Here is a 25,084-nt window from a genome sequence, read left to right on the forward strand (position 1 = left end):
AAGTAGATATTTTTCTGAAACTCTCTTGCTTTTTCGATGATCCAGTGGATGTTAGCAATTTGATCTCTGGTTCCTCTGCCTTTTCTAAATCCAGATTGAACATCTACAAGTTCACAGTTTACGTAATGTTGAAGCCAGGCTTGGAGAATTTTGAGCATTACTTTACTAGCATGTGCTGCTTCTGCTGCTAAGTCACTTCAGTCGTGTCTGACTCTGTGTGACACCATAGACAGCCTCCTACCAGGCTCCCCCCATCCCTGGGATTCTCCAGGCAAGAACACTGGAGTGGTTACTAGCATGTGAGATGAGTGCAATTGTGCGGTAGTTTGAGCATTCTTTGGCATTGCCTTTCTTTGGGATTGGAATGAAAACTGACCACTAGACCACTTCAGTTCAGTTCAGTTCAGTCGCTCAGTCGTGTCCGACTCTCTGTCCGACCCCATGAATCACAGCACGCCAGGCCTCCCTGTCCATCACCAACTCCCGGAGTACACTCAAACTCACGTCCATCGAGTCAGTGATGCCATCCAGCCATCTCATTCTCGGTCGTCCCCTTCTCCTCTCGCCCCCAACCTTTCCCAGCATCAGAGTCTTTTCCAGTGAGTCAACTCGTCGCACGAGGTGGCCAAAGTATTGGAGTTTCAGCTTTAGCATCAGTCCTTCCAGTGAACACCAGGTATGACCTAAATCAAATCCTTATGATTATACAGTGGAAGTGACAAATAGATTCAAGGCATTAGATCTGATAGACAGCGTGCCTGAAGAACTATGGACGGAGGTTCATGACGTTGTATAGGAGGCAGGGATCAAGACCATCCCTCAAAAAAAGAAATGAAAAAAGGCAAAATGGTTGTCTGAGGAGGACTTACAAATAGCTGTGGATAGAAGAGAAGCAAAAGGTAAAGGAGAAAAGGAAAGATATACCCATTTGAATGCAGAGTTCCAAAGAATAGCAAGGAGAGATAAGAAAGCCTTCCTCAGTGATCGATGCAAAGAAACAGGAAAATAACAGAATGGAAAAGACTAGAGATCTCCTCAAGAAAATTAGAGATACCAAGGGAACATTTCATGCAAAGATGGGCGCAATAAAGGACAGAAATGGTATGGACCTAACAGAAGCAGAAGATATTAAGAAGAGGTGGCAAGAACACACAGAAGAACTGTACAAAAGAGATCTTCACGACCCAGATAATCACAATGGTGTGATCACTCACCTAAAGCCAGATATTCTGGAATGCAAAGTCAAGTGGGCCTTAGGTAGGAATCATCACTATGAACAAAATTAGTGGAAGGGATGGAATTCCAGTTAAGCTATTTCAAATCCTGAAAGATGATGCTGTGAAAGTGCTGCACTCAATATGCAGCAAATTTATCTGGATGTAGCATGTTTCAATAAACCCTCCCTTTCATTGTTCTGAAGTATTCCATTGTATGGCTGTCCCATTATTGTTTATTTTGGAGCCATTCATCACTTGCTGGTCATTAAGATGTTTCCAGTTTTTAACTATTACCAAAAAAAGCTGCTGTGAACAGTCACATAAAATTATGCTTTCATTTATGTTGAGGTATAATTCTATGTATAATTAAATTAAATTCTATCTATAATAAAATTTACATATTTAAGGGGCACAAGTCTATTTATATAATGGCCAGGCTCTTCTGTCCATGGGATTTCCCAGGAAAGAATACTGGAGTGGATAGTCATTCCCTTCTCCAGGAGATCTTTCCCATCCAGGGATTGAACCCAGGTCCCCTGCATTTGAGGAAAATTTTTCGCCATCTGAGCCACCAGGGAGGCCCATATAATTTGACAGGCATACACAATTATGTAATGATGACCATAATCAAATTATAGTGTATTTCTATCACTCCAACAAGTTCCCTGAGTTCCTTCCACTCCTGGTAACTGGCAGCCACTGATTTCATGTCTGTCCCTGTAGCTCTGTCTCTCTAGAATGGCATGTAAATGGACTCATGCATTGGATATACTGTTTTTTTGTCTGGTATCTCTCACTTATAGCTTTTGAGATTCAGCTATACTGCTGTATATTTCAGCAGTTCACTCCTTTTCGTTACTGAGTAGTATTTCATTATGTGAATGTAGGACAGTTTGTTCACCAGTTGCCACACATTTGAATAGTTTCCAGTTTGGGGCATATGCATTAATAAAGCAACCATAAGCATTCTCATACAGTTCTTTTTGTGAGCATATGTTTTCATTTCTGGTGAGTAAATACCTAGGAGTGGGGTATGGTCAGTCAAAAGAGTCGGACACTAGTGAGCTACTAAAATGAATGAACCGATAGTGAGTCTATATTTAATTTTTTAAGTACATTTGGTTAAGCAGGAGAGCTTTCTTTCTTTTTTTTTTCTTTTCAGGCAATAGTCAGCACTTCCAGACAGGAAATCATGGCCTCTTCTGACTCTTGAATCCTTGGAGTACCAGCTAAGCCAGGGCCATAGGCACCTGGAAACAAGGTCTTGATATCCCTGAGGCAGCTCAGACAGAGCTGCAGGAGCTCAGAGATCCCCAGAATCCTAAGGAGACACCTCGAAGGCTGCCTCGGGAACCCAGGGTTTCAATCAAGAGTGTTCCTCTTTCACTTTTAGAATTCCTTCTGCATACAGTTTGGCACTTAAACAACTTTCAAAACTCTTGTCTGAGACTCTTGATCAGAGCCTCAGCTGCCCTCCTCCATCTAGCTTTAGAGGAAAATGTGCTTCCTCCTCCTGAGAGGCTTCTGGTCAGAGCCAAGTCTTCTGCCATTTACCAGCTGAGTGACCTTGGGCAAGCCCCTTCCCTGCACTGGGTGTCATTTTCTGTAAAACTAGGGGTGGAGACAAGCAGGCATGACCATGGCTTTTCAATTTCTTTAGTGTGGGGTGATTTTAGAGGAAGCAGAAAAGTCAGACAGACTCACCCCTTAACACACACAAACTTCCTCCTGACTTCCATCTAAGATATGGCCTGGAAGCTGGGCAAGGGACTGGGAGAACAGGAAACTGTAGTGTACATAAAAGGTCATAGGGGAATACTAGGCAGCAATGAAAATAAATGATTTTCATTGATTTGTAACCACAGGCAACAATAATGATAAATCTGGGAGACATAACGTAGGTGAAAGAAGCTATATACAGAGTACATGTGGTACCATTCTTATTATCTGGGCTCTAGGTTCCAGGTTCGGAAACACATAAAGTGGCTCTACTCTGCTGTTCTTGTTGTTCGGTCGCTCAGTCGTGTCTTGCTCTTTGCTACCCGCTGGACCGCAACATGCCAGGCTTCCCTGTCCATAGATTCTCCCCCACAAAATTACTGGAGTGGGTTGCTATTTCCTCCTCCAGGGGATCTTCCTGACCCAAGGCTTCATTGAGAACATATGAAAGGGTGGGAACATGAGCCATACAAGATACCTAGGCAGGTGGCAAGTCAGCCGTAAGTACCAGGCAGGTTGGAGGCAGAGGGACAGCGAGGAGGTCACTGTGACAACGCACAAGTAGAGGAAGAGGTCAGGGATTTTATGAGTGGCCAGAGTCCATCAGCCTTGTTCAGTTCAGTTCAGTTCAGTTCAGTCGCTCAGTCGTGTCCGACTCTCCGCGACCCCATGAATCACAGCACGCCAGGCCTCCCTGTCCATCACCAACTCCCGGAGTTCACTCTACCCTGGGTGAAATGGGAAACCTTTTCAGGGTTTTCAGCAGAGGAAGTTCATAAGATGTTTTTCGTTTTTTAAGCATCTCTCTGGCTGCAATGTGAAGAGACAAAAGAAAAGTGAAATCAAGACGCCATTGCAATAATCCAGGCGAGGCATGATGGCGGTTTGGACAATCATGGTGGCAGGTGTAAAAGTAATACATTTGATATCTGTTTAATTCAAGTTGCGGCATTACGACTTGTATTGAATGCATTGCTAATATGCTTCTGCGGTGGGGGTTTTCCAGTCTGGATTTCAGGGAAGGGTAAGGAAGGAAGAGGGGAAGGATGCTTTGAGGTTACCAAGGAAACAGAACATTATAGATGTGAAAACCTGAGATGACTCTAGGCCTTTAGGCCTCTGGCGCAGCAATAATTCCGCAGCTGAGACCACCAGCACTTCCCAAAGACCATGCGCAACAGGCCGGGGTGGGAGCCTATGGAAACCACAGACCTTTCGCAAAGCTGGACAAGCGCATCGCGGGAATCGTAGTTCTGCGCCCCTGCGCAGGCGCATTCAGCTCCCCGCCGCCTTGCGCGCGCAGCTCCTGCAGGACCAGTTTCTAGAAGCTCATTGCGGTGGCGTTGGTCCTGGCTGCGGGTCTCGACGCAGGTAGCGGTTGCCCCTGGCCCCTAGTTTGGGGGCCGAGGCCAGGTTACCAGTTCCGAGGGCGTACCTGGGGCGGGGTGGGGTTCGAGGGCAGTCTCGCTGTGCACTCCCAGCACTGCAGCTTCTGTGGGAGATAAGCGCACTCCTGGATGGAGCTTTCCTCCATCTCTTCCCTGAGCCCACTGTCTTGCAACTTCGCTACTTTGGTACTTTGGGCGGGAAAAGTCATTGTGTGTGCCTGAGGGTGGGGGGGCTGTACCGAGTATTGCGGAATGTTTAGCAGCATCCCCAGCTCCACTCATTAGGTACCAGCAGCATCCCTCCTCCCCAGTCGTGATAACCAAAACGTCTTCAGACGTTGCCGAACGCACCCCGTGGGGCAAATCCCCCCTCCTCCTCCTTTGCGAACTTCCTTCTGCCTGCGTCACATTTTCACGGAGCCTTTATTGTAAGCTCCCTGGAGATCGGGACGAGTGTCTTAGCCACTGCAGAGTCCCAGGTGTCTAGAGTGGCTCTAGGTACGTGGTGGGCGCTTAATATTTGGCAGAGGAATAAATGACGTCATGCATAGTGTGTGCGGCGCTCTGTGCCCCTCGGAGGTGGGTAATTAATTGACGTTGTAGCTGGAGGAGAGTGTTCTCACTTGTCGCAGTGCAGCGCATCTAAGACATCTAAAACTGTATTGTCATTTCTTGAGTGCTTTGTGAGGGTGGGGGGTCCCGGCTGACCTGTTCACGTCTGAATCCACAGTCCCTGGTTCCAGATCGTTGTAGATGGTCAGTTATTTATGGAATGAGAACGCATTCAACACAGGGCAGACTGCGCAGAAGAATGCTTGGTGATCAGAGAAAGCCTCACACAGGAGGTGGCAGTGGAGTCGGGTTTTAAAGAATGAGTAACTTTGGTAGAGGAAAAAAAAGCAGCATTCCAAGGAAAGGGAATGAGTGACTCTAGTGCAAAGGCGGAAGGGGGTAGAGTTACTGGAAATGGAGAGATACTTCTTTATGGCTGCAGTGTCCATCAGGGGAAGCTGCAGCTGAAGGTGAGGTCATCAGGACAGGGTTTCAAGATCATCATGTGTGACTTTTGCGTTTGAATTTTATCTTGAGACAGTTGGGGAATTATAAGATCGTATTTTGCATATTAGAAGAAACCCTTAGGCTTCAGTGTAAGACTGAAATTGAATGAGGCTGTCCTTAGGTAATTTTAGTAGGAGAGAATGGAGAGGTTCTTAGGAAATAAAGTCACCAGAACTTGGTTATTGATTGTTGAGAAATTTGAGAGTCAAATATGAAATCAGATTTCTGAGTTGAGCAACTGGTGGGAAACTGTGGCCATTCACCAAGAGAGGGCAGGAGTGGAGTCAGTTTGGAGCCTCTTGTAGCAGTGAGCCTTTTTTGATACATTTTGCTGATGAGGAGTATCTGAAGAAACTGTTTTCTTGGAGGGTGCATACCTTTAATTACCCTCAAGTAACTTCTCAGCTTTTCACTTACAGAGAAAATCATTCTTTTAATACAGTAGTTGGGCAGGGCAGTTCTACACCTCTGAAAATGTGTGTGTGTATCTATAACAGAACCAAATCAAGAACAGTGTTTTTTTAGGATTCACAATTTGCTTCACTTATTTTGTCTCTTATGTTTCTTGATGGTTTCTGCAGGACCATAAAGTGGATCCCTGGAACACGTGGTATTTTGCTGGAGAGTGCCTGTTGGTGGACTGTGCTGACATTTAGTCTAAAGGAGACTGGATTTCTGTTGGTGATACACACTGCAAACGGGAGTAGCCTAAACAAGATGACAGCTGTCTCCCCAGATCCTCACACTCTAGTCTCAAGTGAACAGAACAAAGTCCTTAGGATGGAGACTCCAGGGAATCCAGAAGCTCTCATGAGAAGAGACACTGCTGACACAGAGTCTTTCAGACAGAGGTTCAGGTGGTTTTGTTACTCTGAAGAGGCTGGACCCAGAAAAACCCTGAATCAGCTATGGGAGCTTTGCGTTCAGTGGCTGAGACCAGACATCCACACGAAAGAACAGATTCTAGAGCTTTTGGTGTTTGAGCAATTCCTGACCATCTTGCCTGGGGAAATCAGGATTTGGGTCAAATCACAACATCCTGAGAGTAGTGAGGAAGTGGTGACCCTAGTAGAGGGTTTGACCCAAGTGCTTGAAGAAAAGGAAGGTGAGATTAATAGGTGAAGGGGGGAAGTGGGAGAGATCATCTCAAGATATGACAGTAAACTCCCCAGAAGAGTGTTTTCATTCAATAAGTGACTTTTGTGCAAAATGAAAGAAGCAGATTACTATATGATATTACACATATGCTGTTCCACCTTAATACATCTCATAAATATTTTAAAGATTATTATGAAAAGTAAATATATTAAAGTAGTAGGTATATGGAATGAAGAAAATCAGATTTTGTGGGCCTAGAAATTGAAAGAATATTTTAGAGGGTAGTAGGGGAAAGCTTGGGTTTCAGTAAGAAACTGTATGTGTGGCTGTCCTCTGCGTTTTAAGAGTGTAGGAGAAACTTTTTCTTTGTTTAATCTGATCTTTTTCTCCAGAGTGACATATATAATAATTTTTAGTCTGAGGAGCCCATTTGAAAGGCTGAATTTGTTTTTTCCCCTTCATAGAACCAGTCTGTCAAGAGTCTGTTATTTCCCAAGAGGAGAACCCTGAAGAAGATAAAGCAGTTTCTGTTCTTCCAAATACGGAGTCCCAGGTAAGCTTTCTTTCACTGGTTTTCATTCTTTTCTTTTGTTAACCATAAATTTTCATTCTTAAGTTAATTTTTAAATTGAGGTCTAGTTGACACCCAGCATTGTGTTAGTTTTGGGTATATAATGTAATGGTTTGATATTTGTGTATATTGTGAAATGACCACCACAGTTAGTCTGCTTAATATATATTACCATATCTGGCTACAGACCTTTCATTTTTAAGTAAATGCTCACTGAGTTCCTCCTGGGTGGTGTAAAGACACTAGACTAATTAAGACCATCTCCTTTTCCTCTCAGTCTTCACATTCTTAGGGCTCATTCTTCAAATGCTATTTTACTTCAGTTATCAGAATTGGTCATAAGTCTGCCTGGCGTGCTGTGATTCATGGGGTCACAAAGAGTCGGATACGACTGAGCGACTGAATTGAACTGACTCTAATATGCTTAAAATTATTTACTAAAATCCAGCAATTATTCTTCATAAGACTGGTCAGGTGGAAATAGAATTATATTTCCTGAACATGATAAAAAAAAACACATCTGGATAGTGTTGCTAAATAAAAAGCAGTCCTCACAATACCATTAAAAAGATAAGGATGTCTCACCTTACTGTATTAATGAATATTTTAGCCAATCCAGTGTGATAAGAAACAAATGAGGTAAGTATGGATATGAGAGAAGATGTATATTATTTACAGATAATGTAGTCTTTTTGGAAAACCTCAGAGAATCAAATGAACATGTACTGAAATTCATTTAGTGGCTCAGAAAGTAGCTGATTACAAATCAGTGTTTTCTATATACCAATAATTTTCAGGAAAAAAATTTCTTATTCACAGTGATAAATAATAGTGCTCTAGTAGCCTGGTAATAGCTCTGATTACCAGGTAATGGCTCTGAGTGGACACGTGTCAGGTACATATCTCCCTGATGTAGATCCACTTCCTTGTCTCTGGAACCTAAGAATGTTACTTTACCTGGAGGAGAGGTCTTTACAGATGTGATAAAATAAGGATTTGAAATGAGGACATTCTTCTGGATTGTATGGGTGGGCCCTCAGTGGCATTAAAGTGTACTTAGAGTTTGAGCACAGAAACAGGAGGAAGCGAGGTGAAGATTGGAGTGATAAGGCTGCAAACCAAGGAACACCATGGAGTGCTGGCAACGAAGGAGCCTGGAAGAGGCAAGGAATGGATTCTCCCTCAGAAGGCCCAGTTCCACCAACAGCTGGATTTCAGACTTCTGGTCCCCAGAATTTGGGAAAATAAATTTCTGTTTTCTTAAGCCACCAGAGTTATGGTAATTTGTTACAGGAAAGCTACTACAAGTGCTAACAGCCACTCCGCTGTACTGCCTCTCAAAATGTGTTGCTATAGAGGATGCTATGAAATGTGTATTTTAATGACTAATTGTGCTTGTTATAATTTAGAGTAATTGTAAGTGTATGTTATTGAACACAGATCCTTGTTTGATTGTGATAGAAAGTAATTGCTACTTAGAATTGAGAGGGTAACAGGCAGAAAGGCCTAGGGTCTCCAAATGGAGGAAATAGGCTGCAAGTGTCAGATATTTTTATCTCTTAAGCAGCAGGAGGAAACAAACTAGTGATATTTTTTTCCTTCTCTATACAAATTTACAAGGAGGTTTCTCTTAAAATACTGTGTTGCCATAATGACACCTGGTTTCACCTGAAGTTAACTATTCTCAAACCTTGAGTTAACCAATGCATTTTTCTTATGGAAATGTTTGTCTTAAGCTATGTTAATGTACTGTGCATTTACCCCAGACTCTGTCTTCAAGTCGGTTCCGCCTAATGGCTCAGAACCTACTTGACAAACCAGTACGTTATACTCAGATATTGTACCCCTGTGATTCATGGGGTCGCAAAGAGTCAGACACGACTGAGCGACTGAACTGAACTGAACTGAATCTGTGTAAACGAAACTATTTGTATGGTAATCTGCCCTTTTACAAGATTCAAGTCAGTCGTTTTATGGCCCGGGATGAATCATCTGGTACCACGATTATCCCAAAATGCATCTTATGGATAAGGGGCCTGGTGCCATTCTGAGTTTTAAGACAATCCTTTCTTTCATTAACAGACTCTTAGTGACTATATAACATCCAGCTGAAGACTAGCAGGGGGTTACTCTTTCTGCCCCCTTCTGATGCCTATGTCAGAAGCTTTCTCTATCTCCTTTATACTTTAATAAAACTTTATTACACAAAAGCTCTGAGTGATCAAGCCTCATCTCTGGCCCCAGATTGAATTCTTCTCCTCCGGAGGTGAAGAATCCCAGCGTCTTTTTGTTCAGCAGCAACCTTTCAGAATCAACTGAAAATTATAATTTGAAATGTAGTGAGTGATGTTACTCTTCCATGTTTAATTTAAAGCCTATAGAATTTACATTGATTCTGCATATTTTGGGATTGGGAAATGTAATTTGTGTTCTTCATTTAATATTTTCTGTTAATCCTAGAAATCAGTTAGGGCAAATTTGATCAATGTTAGTCATTCCAGAGAATCCTTGTATAGCATTTCACACCAAGGACTGAATAGAAAAGGAGGGGATTGTGTCATAATCTTGTTTTATGTCACTTGTTATGGTCGTAAAATAGGTACCTTGTAGTTTGCTTGCAAATTCTTAAAGACTTGAAAACCATCACATCTATTATCTCTGAATTCTTAGGATCTGTTTGGGAGTAACACAATGCACACAGGCTGTCTTTGGTGTTCTAGGAATCCATGACACTCAAAGATGTGGCTGTCACCTTTTCCAGAGGAGAGTGGAGGAAACTGGAGCCTTTTCAGAAGGAGCTATATAAGGAAGTGCTGCTGGAGAACTATAGGAACCTAGAATTTCTAGGTAAAGACATCTTCTCTTCATGATTTAGTGTCTAAACTGAGTATCTTTTTGTCTACTTACATTGAAAGATACGTGCTATTAAAGGTTTTGTCTGAGTTTGCAGGAGTCATATGCGTAAACGTTAGCATGGGTCCTAAAAATGTACTTTTATGTAGTGTTTTCTCAAAAAAAAAAGTGTCTTTGCTCCATTGAACTGAAAATGTTGAGCATCATTTTGCTGTCATCAAGGCCATACCTTCCCCAATTTTCTCCTCAAATTCCAGTACTGAAGTCTATTTTTGACAACTTCTTCTCTTCCCTGAAAAACTAAAGGCTATGAATGTTGGAATGTTTTTGTTCTAGACAAAAAAAAAAAAAAAAAGACATTTTCTATTTTCTCTGAATAGGTTTTCCAGTTTCTAAGTTAGATTTGGTTTCCCAGCTGAAGTGGGCTGGACTACCACGGCTGCTGCAAAAAGAAGTCTCCAAAGGCTGTAGACCAGGTGAGTTGGTGAAAAATAGAGAAGGACATTGAAACAGTTGCCTACCAAGTCATTTGAAAGAGGTTGTGAAATGTTGGGTGGGCTAGGTGCTAACATAGATGATGAAAATTTCTGCCTTGCCTTCCTGAAATGTTCATTTTAATAGGAGAGACACTCAGTTTGGGTCCTCTGAGAAGGATGCCAAGATTGGCCGCGTCAGAGACTTACTGGGGGGAATAATTCCAGGGACTGGAAGAGGCTGGGATTGCTATGAATGTGATTCAGGTCTGATACCTGTGACGGGGAGAGGGAAGGAAGGAAGGCTGAGTAGGAAGAGTCTTAGATTGAAGTGCAGGTTGAGAAGATTTTAGCAAAGCCAAAAATGAACTTCCCTGCCAAAGTCATCTCGGAGAAGGCAATGGCAAGCCACTCCAGTACTCTTGCCTAGAAAATCCCATGGACGGAGGAGCCTGGTAGGCTACAGTCCATGGGGTCGCTACAAGTCAGACATGACTGAGCGACTTCACTTTCCCTTTTCACTTTCACACATTGGAGAAGGAAATGGCAACCCACTCCAGTGTTCTTGCCTGGAGAATCCCAGGGACGGGGGGGCCTGATGGGCTGCCGTCTATGGGGTCACACAGAGTCGGACACGACTAAAGTGACTTAGCAGCAGCAGCAGCAGCCAAAGTCATCTAGCAGAGTCGTATGCCTCGCAGAAATGGGCCCGAGTGTAATTGCCATTCTTGTCCTTGACTGGGAGCACCTCTGGTGAAGTGGCCTTGGTGTGATGCTGTGGTGGAGTCAATAAGCATCAACAGGGACTATCAAGTAAGTGCCCCAGAGGAGATTTGAAGGGCAAATTTCCATGGATATTATAGATACAGAAATCAGGACAAAATGTGTTGATAATGGGATGTATGCTATAATGATGGCATGTATAAGGAGCAATGGGAAAATACAGGAGCAAGGGCATAATTAACAATTGAATCTTGAAAAATAAGTAGGAATTCATCCAGTGGATAGCATGTTTAGTATAATCCAGTTTTGTAAGAAGAAAAAACGTACATATACATGTATCTCTAAATGTATAGATATGGGTTTTTACTATTAATATTTGGAGAGCATTCATGTTAATACTGGTTATCTTTGAGGAATTACATTTTTTATTCTTCTTTTTCTTAAACTTTAATAATAAATCCTAACTAGATTTTTAAAAACTATAATAAATGATAATAGTGGCTTCCCTAGTGCCAGACAGTAAAGAATTTACCTACAATGCAGGGGACCCAGGTTTGAGCCCAGTGTCAGGAAGATCCCCTCAAGGAGGGAATCTATCCACTCTAGTATTTTTGCCTGGAGAATTCCATGGACAAAGAGGCTTGGTGGGCTGCAGTACGTGGGTTATCAAAGAGTAGGACACAAGTGAGTGACTAACACTTACCCTTTCACTGTATATCAATACTTCAGGAAAAAACAATAATTTACTTTGCTTTTTGTTGTTCAGTTGCTCATTCCTGTCCGACTCTGCTGCCCCGCAGACTGCAGCGTGCCAAACTTCCCTGTCCGTCACCATCTCCTGGCGCTTGCTCAAACTCATATCTTTTGTGTCAGTGATGCCATCCAACCATCTCATCCTCTTTCCTCCCCATTTCCTACTGCCTTTAATCTTCCCCAGCCTCAGGGTCTTTTCCAGTGAGTTGGTTCTTTGCATCAGGTGGGCAAAGTATTGGAGCTTCAGCATCAGTCCTTCCAATGAATATTTAGGGTTTATTTCCTTTTGGATTGATTGGTTTTCTCTCCTTGCAGTCCAAGGGACTCTCAAGAGCCTTCTTCAACACTTTTCTGTAGTCCATCTTCCTTTTTTTTATTTGCTATGAGCTGTAATTTTGGATATAACCGGCACCCCTTCTTCAGTTACAATGAAAGTGAAAGTTGCCCAGTCGTGTCTGACTCTTTGCGAGCCCATGGACTGTATATCCACGGAATTCTCTAGGCCAGAATACTGGAGTGGGTAGCCTTTCTCTTCTCCAGGGGATCTTTCCAACCCAGGGATCGAACCCAGGTCTCCCACATTGCAGGTGGATTCTTTTACCAGCTGAGCCACAAGGGAGGCCCCAAATTACTGGATTGGGTAGCCTATCCTTTCTCCAGCAGATCTTCCTGACCCAGGAGTAGAACCGGGGTTTCCTGCACTGCAGGCAGAATCTTTTCCAACTCAGCTATCAGAGAAACCCCCCTTCTTCAGTTAAATTGCCAGTAAAGAAGGTCAGGAAAACAGCTTTAGAATTTGGGTTGGGAGAGACGTATGCTTGGAGAAACTGGGATAGTGGAGGGAGGTTCAAGGCTGACCCCCTCAGGAGTAACTGCCTGGCCCTCATAGGAAGATGACGAAGACTTAGATGTCATCCCTAGAAGCCATCTTGTTGTTGGGGAGATGCCAACCACATTCCCAGGTGCAGGGGGTGCCCTGGGCCTCCAGGACCAGACCTTGGGCCAGAGCCGTGTACCTGCTGGGCTCATAGACTGACAGTACCCTCTCCACAATTAGTCCATCTTGTTAGCCCTTCATTTAAGTCAACCTCTTGGCTGTTTACAGTGTAATTACACGAGTAAAGGAAAGCAGTTGTCTTCTTATGTTTAAGTAACATCTGGGAGAGTAGATTTGAAAATGGAATCTAAAACTGTTCTGAGTAAAATTTAGCAGTATTGGTATAAATTCATGCCTCTCCCCCCAAACTGTTTATGTAAAAGAAGTATCATTTAGATGTTCAATTTATTTCAGTTCAGTCGCTCAGTCGTGTCTGACTCTTTGCGACCCCATGAACCGCAGCACGCCAGGCCTCCCTGTCTATCACCAACTCCCAGAGTTTACTCAGACTCATGTCCATTGAGTCGGTGAAGCCATCCAATCATCTCATCCTCTGTTGTCCTCTTCTCCTCCTGCTCTCAATCTTTCCCAGCATCAGGGTCTTTTCGAATGAGTCAGCCCTTTGCATCTGGTGGCCAAAGTGTTGGAGTTTCAGCTTCAACATCAGTCCTTCCAATGATCACCCAGGACTGATCTCCCTTAGGATGGACTGGTTGGATCTCCTTGCAGTCCAAGGGACTCTCAAGAGTCTTCTCCAATACCACAGTTCAAAAGCATCAATTCTTTGGCACTCAGCTTTCTTTATAGTTCAACTCTTATATCCATACATGAATACTGGAAAAGCCATAGCCTTGACTAGACAGACCTTTGTTGGCAAAGTAATGTCTCTGCTTCTTAATATGGTATCTAGGTTGGTCATAACTTTCCTTCTAAGGAGTAAGGGTCTTTTAATTTCATGGCTTCAATCACCATATGCAGTGATTTTGGAGCCCCAAAAAATAAAAGTCAGCCACTTTTCCCACTGTTTCCCCATCTATTTGCCATGAAGTGATGGGACCGGATGAAAAGTCATTTATAACTTACTGGAGAAAAAGTTTTTGACAGACAAAGCCATAATCAATAGCTATGATTTATAAAAAGCTCATGCAGATCAGGAAGGAACCCTGAGTCTGTTTGAAAAATAAGCAAAGAACTTCAACAGATAGCTGACCCGAATAGCTGATAGAAAGAATCTTTAAATAGGTATGAACATGAAAAAAAAGTTCCAAGTCACTGGTTAGCAATGTAAGTTACATTTAAAGAATAACACTATTTATTATGAATCAAATTTGCAAAGTTTAGAGAAAAAGCATTTGACCAGAGATGAGTAATCAGGTACTTCTAATCATGTATTGTCTGGTGATAGAACTTTTCTACCCTTTGGTTCAGTCACTTTTATGATTCACTTCTGAGGAAATATTAATCATTTGATAAACATTCCATGCAGAAATAATTAGTAATAACATTGATATGATGGATTATTCTATAACTCATAAAAATTATCTTTATGAAGAATTAACCAATGAGATGGGATAGAATTATGAAAAAAGTAACTACATATTATATACATAGATTTTCTATCCTAAAATATGTAGAAAATTTCTAGAAAAAAATCAGAATTTTTAATAATGGCTAACTTCCAGGTAATAGGATTTTGTATTTTATTTTCTTTATTTTTTTTGAAAAGCACTTGTTAGCACTTAATGAACCTCCATCCATGTAACGTCAAGCTACCAGGACAGCACCCACCCCTCTTAATCTTCTCCTCAGCTCTTCTGCTAAAGAATTTGGCCTTCAGTGTGATAGGCTGCTTTGGGAGCTTTCTCTTCCCCAGAACTCAATATAGTAGCCCCAGTGTACCACATCATGATAGGAGCAACTCCCAATTTTGTTTTTGCCAGCATTTACCATATCAACTCACTCAGTGAGGTCCGTAGTTTATCCAGGTTGACATTTGGGCAAAAGCTCTGGTTCCTTGATAAATGGTAATGCCTCATACCAACTTTCCCAAAATTAGTGTAGTGTAACATTTGTCCTTTAGTCGTGTCTGACTCTCTGCTACCCCGTGGACTGTAGCCTACCAGGCTCCCCTATCCATGGAGTTCTCAAGGCAAGAATACTAAAGTGGGTAGCCATTTCCTTCTCCAGGAGGTCTTCCCAACCCAGGGATCAAACCTGGGTCTCCCACATTGCAGGCAGATTCTTTACTGTCTGAGCCACCAGGGAAGCCCAACGTTACCTGGGTGATATTTGTCAAAATTGACCCTGTGGTGACACATGCCATCCGTGTTACCCTGGCCTCCAGGTTTCTAGTGTTTGCTGTGCCTATGGCTCATGTGGCCCTTAAGTTTCCAGATCTTCCTTAGTCTGGATGGCATGTCAGCAACTGAGACCATAGAGGGAAGCCCCCATGAAGTCTTCAGAGCTGTCCAGCGTTTTGTATTTTATTGTTGTCTGGTTAAAAATCAGTCTTATGAAATTGATACTGGAAGCTCATGATTAAGAGCCAAGATGAATGATAAATAAAGGAATTAATAAAGGAATTCAAGGTTCAGACCTTATTTTCTTGGGCTCCAAAATCACTGCAGATGGTGACTGCAGACATGAAATTAAAAGATGCTTGCTCCTTGAAAGAAAAGCGATGACCAACCTAGACAGCATATTAAAAACCAGAGACATTACTTTACTGACAAAGGTCTGTATAGTCAAAGCTTTGGTTTGTCCAGTAGTCATATATGGATGTGAGAGTTGGACCATAAAGCTGAGCACTGAACAATTGATGCTTTTGAACTGTGGTATTGGAGAAGACTCTTGAGAGTCCTTTGGACAGCAAGGAGATCCAACCAGTCCATCCTGAAGGAAATCAGTCATGAATACTCATTGGAAGGGCTGATGCTAAAGCTGAAACTCCAATACTTTGGCCACCTCATGTGAAGAACTAACTCATTTGAAAAGACCCTGATGCTGGGAAAGATTGAAGGCAGGAGGAGAAGGGGACAACAGAGGAAGAGGTGGTTAGATGGCATCACCAACTCTGGACATGAGTTGGAGCAAGCTTTGGGAGTTGGTAATGGACAGGGAAGCCTTTTGTGTTGCAATCCAGGGGTCGCAAAGAGTCAGATACAACTGAGCAACTGAACTGAACTGAAGATTCAGAGAGGAGCACACACCTTGAGAGTATGGTGTTAGAGACTCTGGGACTTGAACCCTAGACCTTACCAGATTTTTATATTTGTGATAGTGAAGGTGCACCGGGGTTGAATTCTAGGCAGTCTGAAGCATTAAGACTGAGAAAACAGGACTGAAAATGCAGTCCTGTCATGAACAGTAAGTAGATGCCTGGTTAGAGTATCCGCTAGTTTGGTAGGGGGCTGGTGGCTCAGTGCTAAAGAATCTGTCTGCCAATTCAGGAGATTCAGGTTTGGTTCCTGGATTGAGAAGATCCCCTGGAGAAGGAAATGGAAACCCACTTCATTATTCTTGCCTGGAAAATCCCATGGACAGAGGAGCACAGTCCATGGGGTGCAAAAGAATTAGACACAACTTAGCAACTAAACAAGATTGGTAGGGCCAGATGGGTGGTAACCTTTGAAAGTCTAACATAGGTGGTGTTGCATGTTTGTAATGTGATTAACATTGTTTATAAATTTAGTGGTATTAGGCTGCTTTGAAGAGAGGCAATGTGGTATAGGGATCAAAAGAGTGGGCTTTGATGTTAGACTGGGTGGCTCTAGCACTTACATGTGACCTTGGGTAAGCTAATTATGCTCACTCTGTGTGATTAGTTGTCATATCTATAAACCAGGGATGATGACAGATCCCACTTCATAGGGTTATTGTGAAAATTAAGTGACATTCAAGTAAATTGCTTGGTATGGAACCTGGCATTTGGTAATTATTCAATAAACACTTGCACTGTCATATGACTATTTGGAAAGAGAATAAAGTGATGTAAGGAGAGTAAGTTTGAACCTATTACAGAAATTTGAAACAAGGATGAGAACTTGGCTCTCTAACTATAAAGCACAAACCTATCATCTTCCTCAGTACATTTCCTAAACTCTCAGTATCTTTCCTAAACTTTCCTAAATTTTCCCCCAGTTTCCCCATGTCACTTTTCCCTTCCCTGCTTTATGAGACTGAAAATTTTCCGGGCCCTGTTTCTTACAGTTTCCATTGTCTCTGTTCCTAGTCCCAAATGCAGCAGCTTTCTTTATTGCAAACAGTAAATACTCTGTTTGTTATTTCTTTCAGAGTGTGAACTTGGTGGTGGATTGAAGGAATCTGGCGGAAGTCAAGATGTTGAAGAATCGACTTTAGATAAAATAATAGAAAGGTATCTAATGAGTGGTGATTGTGACTTGATGGGAGAATCCTGGAAACGTTATGGCAGATTCGAGGATGGTTGTAGCAGTAGGGAACACTCACAAGGACAGATCACACAGAAGAAAACTCATGGGAGAGGCAGTAAGGGTGAGGAATTTGATCCAGAAAGGAGTCCCTTTGGAAGTAGCTTCAAACCACCTTCGGATCTAATTAAACATCTGAGAGTCTACTTAAGGAAGAAGAAATCTCGAAGGTACAATGAAGGCAAGAAACCCTTTAGTTTTCATTCAGACCTTGTTCCAAACCGCAAAGAACACAGTGGTGAAAAGCCAAGGAAATGTAACGAAGGCAGGAAGGCCTTAAGTCACTCTTCTTCTCGGACTGAACATCAGAAACATCAGAAAAGCCGTGTGGGGGAGAAGTCTCAGAAGTGTAGTAACTGCGGAGTAGCCTTTACTCAAAGCTCATCCCTCAGTAAGAAAAACTCCTCTACGTGTGAAAAATGTGGGAAAGGTTTAGGTCAAGATGCAGCCGTAGATAAAGATGAGGGAACTGAGACTGGAGAAGGAACCCATAAATGCAGCAAATGTGGAAAGGCCTTTGGCTATAGCGCCTCACTGACCAAGCATAGGAGAATTCACACTGGGGAGAAACCCTACATGTGCAACGAGTGTGGAAAAGCCTTCAGTGACAGCTCATCTCTCACGCCACACCACCGAACTCACAGTGGAGAGAAGCCCTTCAAGTGTGATGACTGTGGGAAATCTTTCACCCTAAGCGCCCACCTCATTAAACATCAGAGAGTTCACACTGGTGAAAAGCCCTACAAATGTAAAGACTGTGGGAGGCCCTTCAGTGACAGTTCATCTCTCATTCAGCATCAGCGAATTCACACCGGAGAAAAACCCTACACATGCAACAACTGTGGGAAATCCTTCAGTCACAGCTCATCCCTTTCCAAACATCAGAGGATTCATACCGGGGAGAAACCCTATAAATGTGGTGAGTGTGGGAAAGCCTTCAGGCAGAATTCTTGCCTTACACGACATCAGAGGATTCACACTGGAGAAAAACCATACTTGTGTAATGACTGTGGGATGACTTTTAGCCATTTTACATCTGTAATTTATCATCAGAGACTTCACTCAGGAGAAAAACCCTACAAGTGTACCCAGTGTGAGAAAGCCTTCCCTACCCATTCACTCCTCAGCCGTCATCAGAGAATTCACACAGGTGTCAAGCCTTATAAATGTAAGGACTGTGGAAAATCCTTCAGTCAGAGTTCATCTCTCAACGAACACCATCGGATTCATACTGGAGAGAAACCCTATGAATGCAACTACTGTGGGGCAACCTTTAGCCGGAGCTCAATCCTTGTAGAACACCTGAAAATTCATACTGGAAGAAGGGAGTATGAATGCAATGAGTGTGAGAAGACATTCAAAAGTAATTCTGGCCTCATCAGGCATCGGGGATTTCACTCTGCAGAGTAATTCTTGGAAATATAGTAAGGTGTGGGGTGTGGGTTTACACAATTCTCCCTCATTAAAAACCTAGGGTGTAAACTACCACCACATTGATTAATAGGAAATTTAGTCACAGTGATCCCTTATTAAAAACCTGGGGTGTATACTGCCACAGCATTGTATAGTAGCTGCAGCTTTGGTGGGTTGGCAGCTAGGAAAAGTATCTTTTTGTCATCTACCCTTCTTCTTTGCAAGGATGTCAACTTTTGGTAGAGAGTGATGAAGGGTTGGTAAAGTCTGTGGAAAGAGAAGAAAGTAGCATGTGAAATAATCCTAAAAGGCCAAATGTGAATATAAAAATCAGGGAAGGGGTGCATGGGACCCACCTTACTAACCTGTTTTTTTCAGACTTCTTTCTCTCCTAGCTTCCCCTTCTACTGCCGTGTAGTGTTACAGAAAGAGGACCTGACTGCAGTCAGGTAACTTGAGCTATGTTCCCGTTTGCCAACTAACTCACTGTATAACCTTGGACAAATCATTTGACCTTTCTGAATTTTCGTTTCTTTACTGGTAAAATGAAGGAGTGGGACTCATGATTTCTGAGGTTTCTTTCCCTCCCTTCCTCCCTCCCTCTCGTCCTTCTTTTTCTACCTCTGATAACCTCTGAAGCTGTGGTAATAAGTTAAAACATTTTTGATTCACTAGCATTTCAAGTTTCTCTAGTGTAATAGAAAATAACTCATTTAAACTACTGAACTTCTGGCATAGTGAGAATGCAGTATACTATTTAAATATTTGATGCTGGAACTGGTCAAAAGCTATGCACAGGATCAAGTCAGTAGAGGTCAAACAAGTTTGCCATCAGGGAATGTCTTGATTAGACAAAGCACCCCAACCCCCATGTTCGCTCTGGACGTTGGCCGTGGGGACTGGGAATCTCAATGGCATATTCCAGGCTGTCTCAGCCATGAGAGTGTAACTGTCCTAGGAAAACAGACGAGGGACTGGGGGTGGTGGTTGGGAAACGGGTACTGAAAACAGCTATTTTGGATGGATCGTCTTTTGCAAGATAGAGTTCTATTTTTAAAAGTTTGTCTATAGTAAGTACAGTTTCCTGTAATCAGAGTGTAAACATTCTGTGTGGCAAAGGTCACAAGCTAAGGTTGGGCCCTTTGATGTGTCTTAGTTGGTCTGCATGGTGTGTGTGTGTGTGTGTGTGTGTGTGTGTGTGTGTGTGTGTGTGCACGCGCGCGTGTGTGTAAGTAATTGTCACCATTTAAAAATTAGGAAATTTCATACCAAAAAGAAATTTGTCTTGAAAAGTTACTGGGCTGACAACAATGGGCCCATATTTCTGTGGGGCAGTCAACTGGTTTTGGGTATCAGCTACCACCTTTAGAGGGGGAATCTATTCTCCTTGCAAAGTTCTGTCATTCATGTAACCTGACTTGCCCACTATAAGAAGCTGATATTATGATCCCCTACCACCTGGAGAGTACCTGTCCTAAAATCTAGAGAGATTTTGTAGTAAAATTCAGGAAAAGAATGTAGAAATGATACAATAAATTTTCAATTAAGTTTTCCGTTATGAAATCAGACCTGAAAGGAGTAGATGTTAGTGGGTTATTCCTTACAAATGTCAGTGGTGGAGTCTGAATAATAATCTTTAACTGTGAAAAAGGAACTGAAAACCCTGGGTCACTTAGTTTGGGTCTCAAGTTGTAGGATTCTGAAGGAGCCCCAATGACCACGTGGTGCAGAGTTCCTAAAGTTGAAATTTGAGGCAGCTCTTGAGAACGAAACGGGTAAACTTTCAGCTTATGGAAGTGAAGACATGCTTAATGATCATATGAGATTCAGCAATATTTGCTGGGATTTAAGGGGTTTAGTTTGCAGTGCTACCTCTGGATAATGGTTTTGGTTTCTTCCTTGTCTCCTTCCCCAGGGTAGCTCAACTATTGCTGAGTGATAAATTGGTCTATATAGTTACTTCTAAATGGACCAGCCAGAGACATTCTAGACATGGAGGGAATATGGCTTATCAGAATTATTCACCCCGGTTGAAATTTTTTGTGAAAAGATGGAAATCCTGATTTGTTTTCTGGAAAGATGCAATCTATAGGGAATTAAATATGTAAAAATCTTGAGACAAGGCTTGTTCCAGTATGTTTACTTGTTACATTCCCCAATATCTATAAGAGGATGCTTTATATCTGTACCAGCTGGGAGTCTGGAACATAAACCTGTTTTTTGGGTTTTTTTACAGTTTTATTGAGATATAAATTGCGTATTGTGGAAGTCATTCAAGGGTATAATTCAGTGAGTTTTAACAAATTCAGCAAATTGTACAGTTGGCAGCACAATCTGTTTTTAGAACATTTTTGCACCTTAATAAGATCCCTCACACCCATTTGCAGTAATCCCATTCCCACCCTGATCCCAGGTAACCACTAATCAGTCTACTCTCTGTCTCTGTAGAATTGCCTTTTCTGAACATTTTATATACATGTAATCATATGTGGTCTTTTTTAGTTGTTCATTAACTTGTGTCTCAGTTAATCCATGTTATTTTCTAAATTCATGTGTGTTGTAGCATATCAGTATTTTAATCCTTTTTATTGTGAAACAATAGCTGGTTGGATGATGTGCCATATTTTGTACATTCACCAGTTGAAGAACATGTAGGTTGTTTTCCATTTGGGGCTGTGAAAAATAATGCTGCTCTGAACATTAGCATGCAAATCTTTGTGTGGATATGATGTTTTCACTTTACTTAGATGCCTGAGTTGCTGGGTTATATGGTAAATTTTTGTTTTAACTATTTTAAGAAGTTGCCAAGTTGTTTTCCAAAGTGACTGCATTATTTTATATTCTGGACTTCAGTGCATGAAGGTTACTGATGAGGTTATATCCTCACCAACCCTTGTTATTAATTGTTCATCTTTTTAAAAAAATTTTTGTTATAGCTAATATGGTGATTGAAGTGGTATCTCTTTGGGGCTAATGGTATTGAGGATCTTTTCATATGTTCTTTAGCTGTTCATATACCTTCTTTGGTGAAATATGCTACCCACTTAAAAAAATTTAAGTTATTATTAACTTACAGATCTTTTTATTCTGCAGTATGTCCTTTATCTAGTATGAGCTTTCTAAATACCATGTACTAGCCACAGAGGGCAACCTCAAATTCTCTTGTACAGCTTTCATCAAAAGCTTGGTTTCAGTAATTGCTTATATAAAATTATATAAGGATATTTAATCTGGCCTATTATCTAAATACTTAAATTCATTTTGGAGTTATATAAAACAGTCAAAAGGCTTTAAACATCTTTTGATTCCTTATAGAATTTTTTTTATTAACCTGTATTATGCTCTTTATCTGTTACCCATTTTACTTTAAAATGAAGAACTTGCATTTTAAAATGTTTCCTCTTTGAGTTTCTATTGAAGAAATTTCTTTGTAGTCTCAGGACAAGACAAGGCTTCTCTTGTCAATGAATTCACTTTTATTTACTTACTTTAGAATTTTTTTGTAATGTGGTAAAATACATATAAAATTGACCATTTTAACTCTTCTGAGATGTATAAATCAGTGGCATTAAGTATGTTCATGTTCTTTCTCACGCATCCCCACCATACATCTCTAGAACTTTTCCATCATCCCTAACTGAAATTCACTCGTTAACCAATAACTCCTTATTCTCCCCTCCCCTAAGCCCTTGGTAACTACCATTCTACCATTCTGTCTATGAATTTGACTATTCTAAGCACTTCGTATAAAAGAAATCATTCAATACTGTCCTTTTGTGTCTGACTTGTTTCACTTAGCATCTTTTTAAGGTTCATGTTATAGCAAGTGTCAGGATCCCATTTTCTTTTCATTATTTTAATGCTAAATAGTATTCTTTTGTAAATATACCACATTATTTGCCTATGAATTCATCTTTCAGTGGTCATTTAGGTTATTGCCATCTTTTGGCTGTTCATTAATAACATTGCTATGAACAGCAGTTTGCAAATATTGTTTGAGTCGCTGTATTTAATTCTTTGCGATATATACCTAGAAGTGGAATTTCTGGATGGTTCATCCATGTTTTAGTGTATAACAGGATTTCCTTCTTTTTTTAAGGATGAGTAATTTTCCATTGTATGTATATGCCATGTTTTATTTATCCATTCATCCATCAGTACACATTTAAGTTGCTTCTACCTCTTTGACTATTGTGAATAATGCTGCAGTGAACATGGGTGTGCAGATGTATCTATTTCCAGCCGTCTCTTCATATACTCAGAAGCAAGATTGCTATCGTGATAGTTCTATTTTTAATTATTTAAGGAACTTCCCTGCTGTTTTCTATTGCAGTTACACCCATTTCACACTCTTACCAACAGTGCTTAAAGGGTTCCTGTTTCTCCACATCCTTGCAGCACTTAGTATTTTCTGTATTTTTGATAGTAGCCATCCTAATGGTTGTGAGATGGTATCTTGGAGTTTAGATTTGCATTTCTCTGATGATTGGTGAAGTTGAACATCTTTTTATATGCCTGTTAGATATTTGTATGTCTTCTTTAGAGATATGTCTGTTCAAGTCCTTTGCCCGTTTTCTAAATGAAAAATTTCATTTCCTGTTCCACTCTTTTTCATTGTTTTTATTGTTTTCTTTGCAATGCCAAAGTTTTTTAGGTTTGATATAGTCCATTTGCCTGTTTTTGCTTTAATTTTGCTTGTGCTTTTGGTGTCGTATCTGAGAAATCATTGCTAGACCCAGTGTCGTGAAATTTTCCCCCTGTATTTTCTTTTAGGACTTTAATAGCTTCAGATCTTATGTTTAGATCTTTAATCCATTTTGAGTTGATTTTGCATGTGGTATAAGATAAGGGTCCATCCTCATCCTTTTGTCTTTAGGTATTCGGTTTTCCAAGCGCCATTTGTTTCCACACTGTGTAGTCTTTGTACCCCTGTTGAAAATCATTTGGCCGAACGTACTAGTGCATTTCTGGGCTCTCTATTCCATTCGTCTATATGTCTTTATGCCAGTACCATACTGTTTTAGTTACTGGAGCTTTGTCGTACACTTTGCAATCAGGACATGTGAAAAAACCTCTAGCATTTTTCTTCTTTCTTAAAATTATTTTGGCTATTTGGGGGTTAAGCTTCCATATGAATTTGTGGGTGGTTTCCCTTGTTTCTGTAAAAAATCACTTGGGAAAATAGTTTAACATTTTAAGTCTTCAGGCCCATAAATACGAGATGTATTTCCATTTATTTGTGTCAACTGTTCTTTCAGCAGTGTTTTGTAGTTTCCAGTATACAAGTCTTTTATTTCCTTGGTTAAGTTCATTCCTTAGTATTTTATTCTTTTTAATGATAGTGTAAATGGAATTGTTTACTTAATTTCCTTTCTGGATTGTTCAGTTACTGTATAGAAATGCAACTAATTTTTAAATTTTGCTTTTATATCTTATCACTTTTGCTGTATTTGCTTATTCTAACAATTTTGTCTGTGTGTTTGTGTGTCTTTGTGATGTTTAGAGTTTTCCACATGTAGGATCATGTCATCTGTGAAAAGAGATATTCTTTCTTTCTTCCTAAGTTGGATGGTTTTTACTTCTTTATTTTGCTTGATTGCTGTGGCTAGGATCCAAGTACTGTGTTGAGTATAAGTGGCTAAAGTAGGTATACTTGTCTTATTATTGATGTTAGAGGAATAGGTTTCTAGTTTTTACCATTGAGTATGATGCTAGCTATGATCTTTCATTAATGAACTTTATTATGTTGAGATAATTTCCTTCCATTCCCTAGTTGAGTAAATTTTCCCTCATTTTTGATAGATTTGCTAGATACAAAATCCTCAACAAACTGTGTTTTTTTTTTTTTCCTTTATGCACTTTAACTAAATCAACCCACCCACTTCTGGTCTCCAAGGTCTCTAAGAAGAAATCAGATAGTTTCATTGAGGTTCCTTTTTCTATGATAAGTTTTTCTTCTTGCTTCTTTCAGGATTCTTTGTCTTTGGGTTTTGACAATTTGATTATAATTTGTCTAGATTTTTGTATTTTTATGTTTACAAGCATACCTTGGAGGTATTGTGGGTTCACTTCCAGACTGCTATAATAAAGCAAATATTGCCTAAATTGGTTCACAGGAATTTTTATTTTCCCTGTGCATATAAGAGTTATGTTTACACTCTACTGTAGCCTATTATTAACAATTATGTGATAACATGTCTAAAAAACCAATTGTGCATGCTCAGTTTAAAAAACACTTTGTTGCTGAAAAATATATATCTGAGCCTTTAGCAAATCATAATCTTTTTGCTGGTAGAGGGTCTTGCCTTGTTTTTAGCTGCTGACTGATCAGGATAGCGGTTGCTGAGTTGGGATGGCTGTGGCAGTTTCTTAAAATAAGACAGCATTGAAGTTTGCTGCATCAGTTGACTCTCCTTTTCATGAACAGTTTCTTGGTAGCACTCAGTCTGTTTGATAACATTTTATACTACACTCAGTTCAGTTCAGTCGCTC

The 25,084-nt window shown here is 40.9% G+C and overlaps 1 protein-coding gene and 1 pseudogene across 1 annotated transcript; one reads left to right on the forward strand and one right to left on the reverse strand.

The window, feature by feature from the left end:
• The first annotated feature begins 4,254 nt into the window (after positions 1 to 4,254).
• ZNF483 (zinc finger protein 483) lies at positions 4,255 to 18,589 on the forward strand. Its single transcript, XM_055427733.2, has 6 exons — positions 4,255 to 4,307; positions 5,965 to 6,488; positions 6,946 to 7,034; positions 9,773 to 9,899; positions 10,286 to 10,381; positions 17,025 to 18,589. Exons 2-6 carry the CDS (start codon positions 6,101 to 6,103, stop codon positions 18,587 to 18,589), a joined length of 2,265 nt encoding a protein of 754 aa, XP_055283708.2. The 5' UTR covers positions 4,255 to 4,307; positions 5,965 to 6,100.
• On the reverse strand, positions 12,759 to 15,148 carry LOC148777496 (large ribosomal subunit protein uL15 pseudogene; annotated as a pseudogene).
• Positions 18,590 to 25,084: the final 6,495 nt, after the last annotated feature.

Source organism: Moschus berezovskii, chromosome 7 (assembly GCF_049115385.1).
Source record: "Moschus berezovskii isolate FMDL1 chromosome 7, NW_MosBer_1.0, whole genome shotgun sequence".
Classification (NCBI taxonomy): domain Eukaryota; kingdom Metazoa; phylum Chordata; class Mammalia; order Artiodactyla; family Moschidae; genus Moschus; species Moschus berezovskii.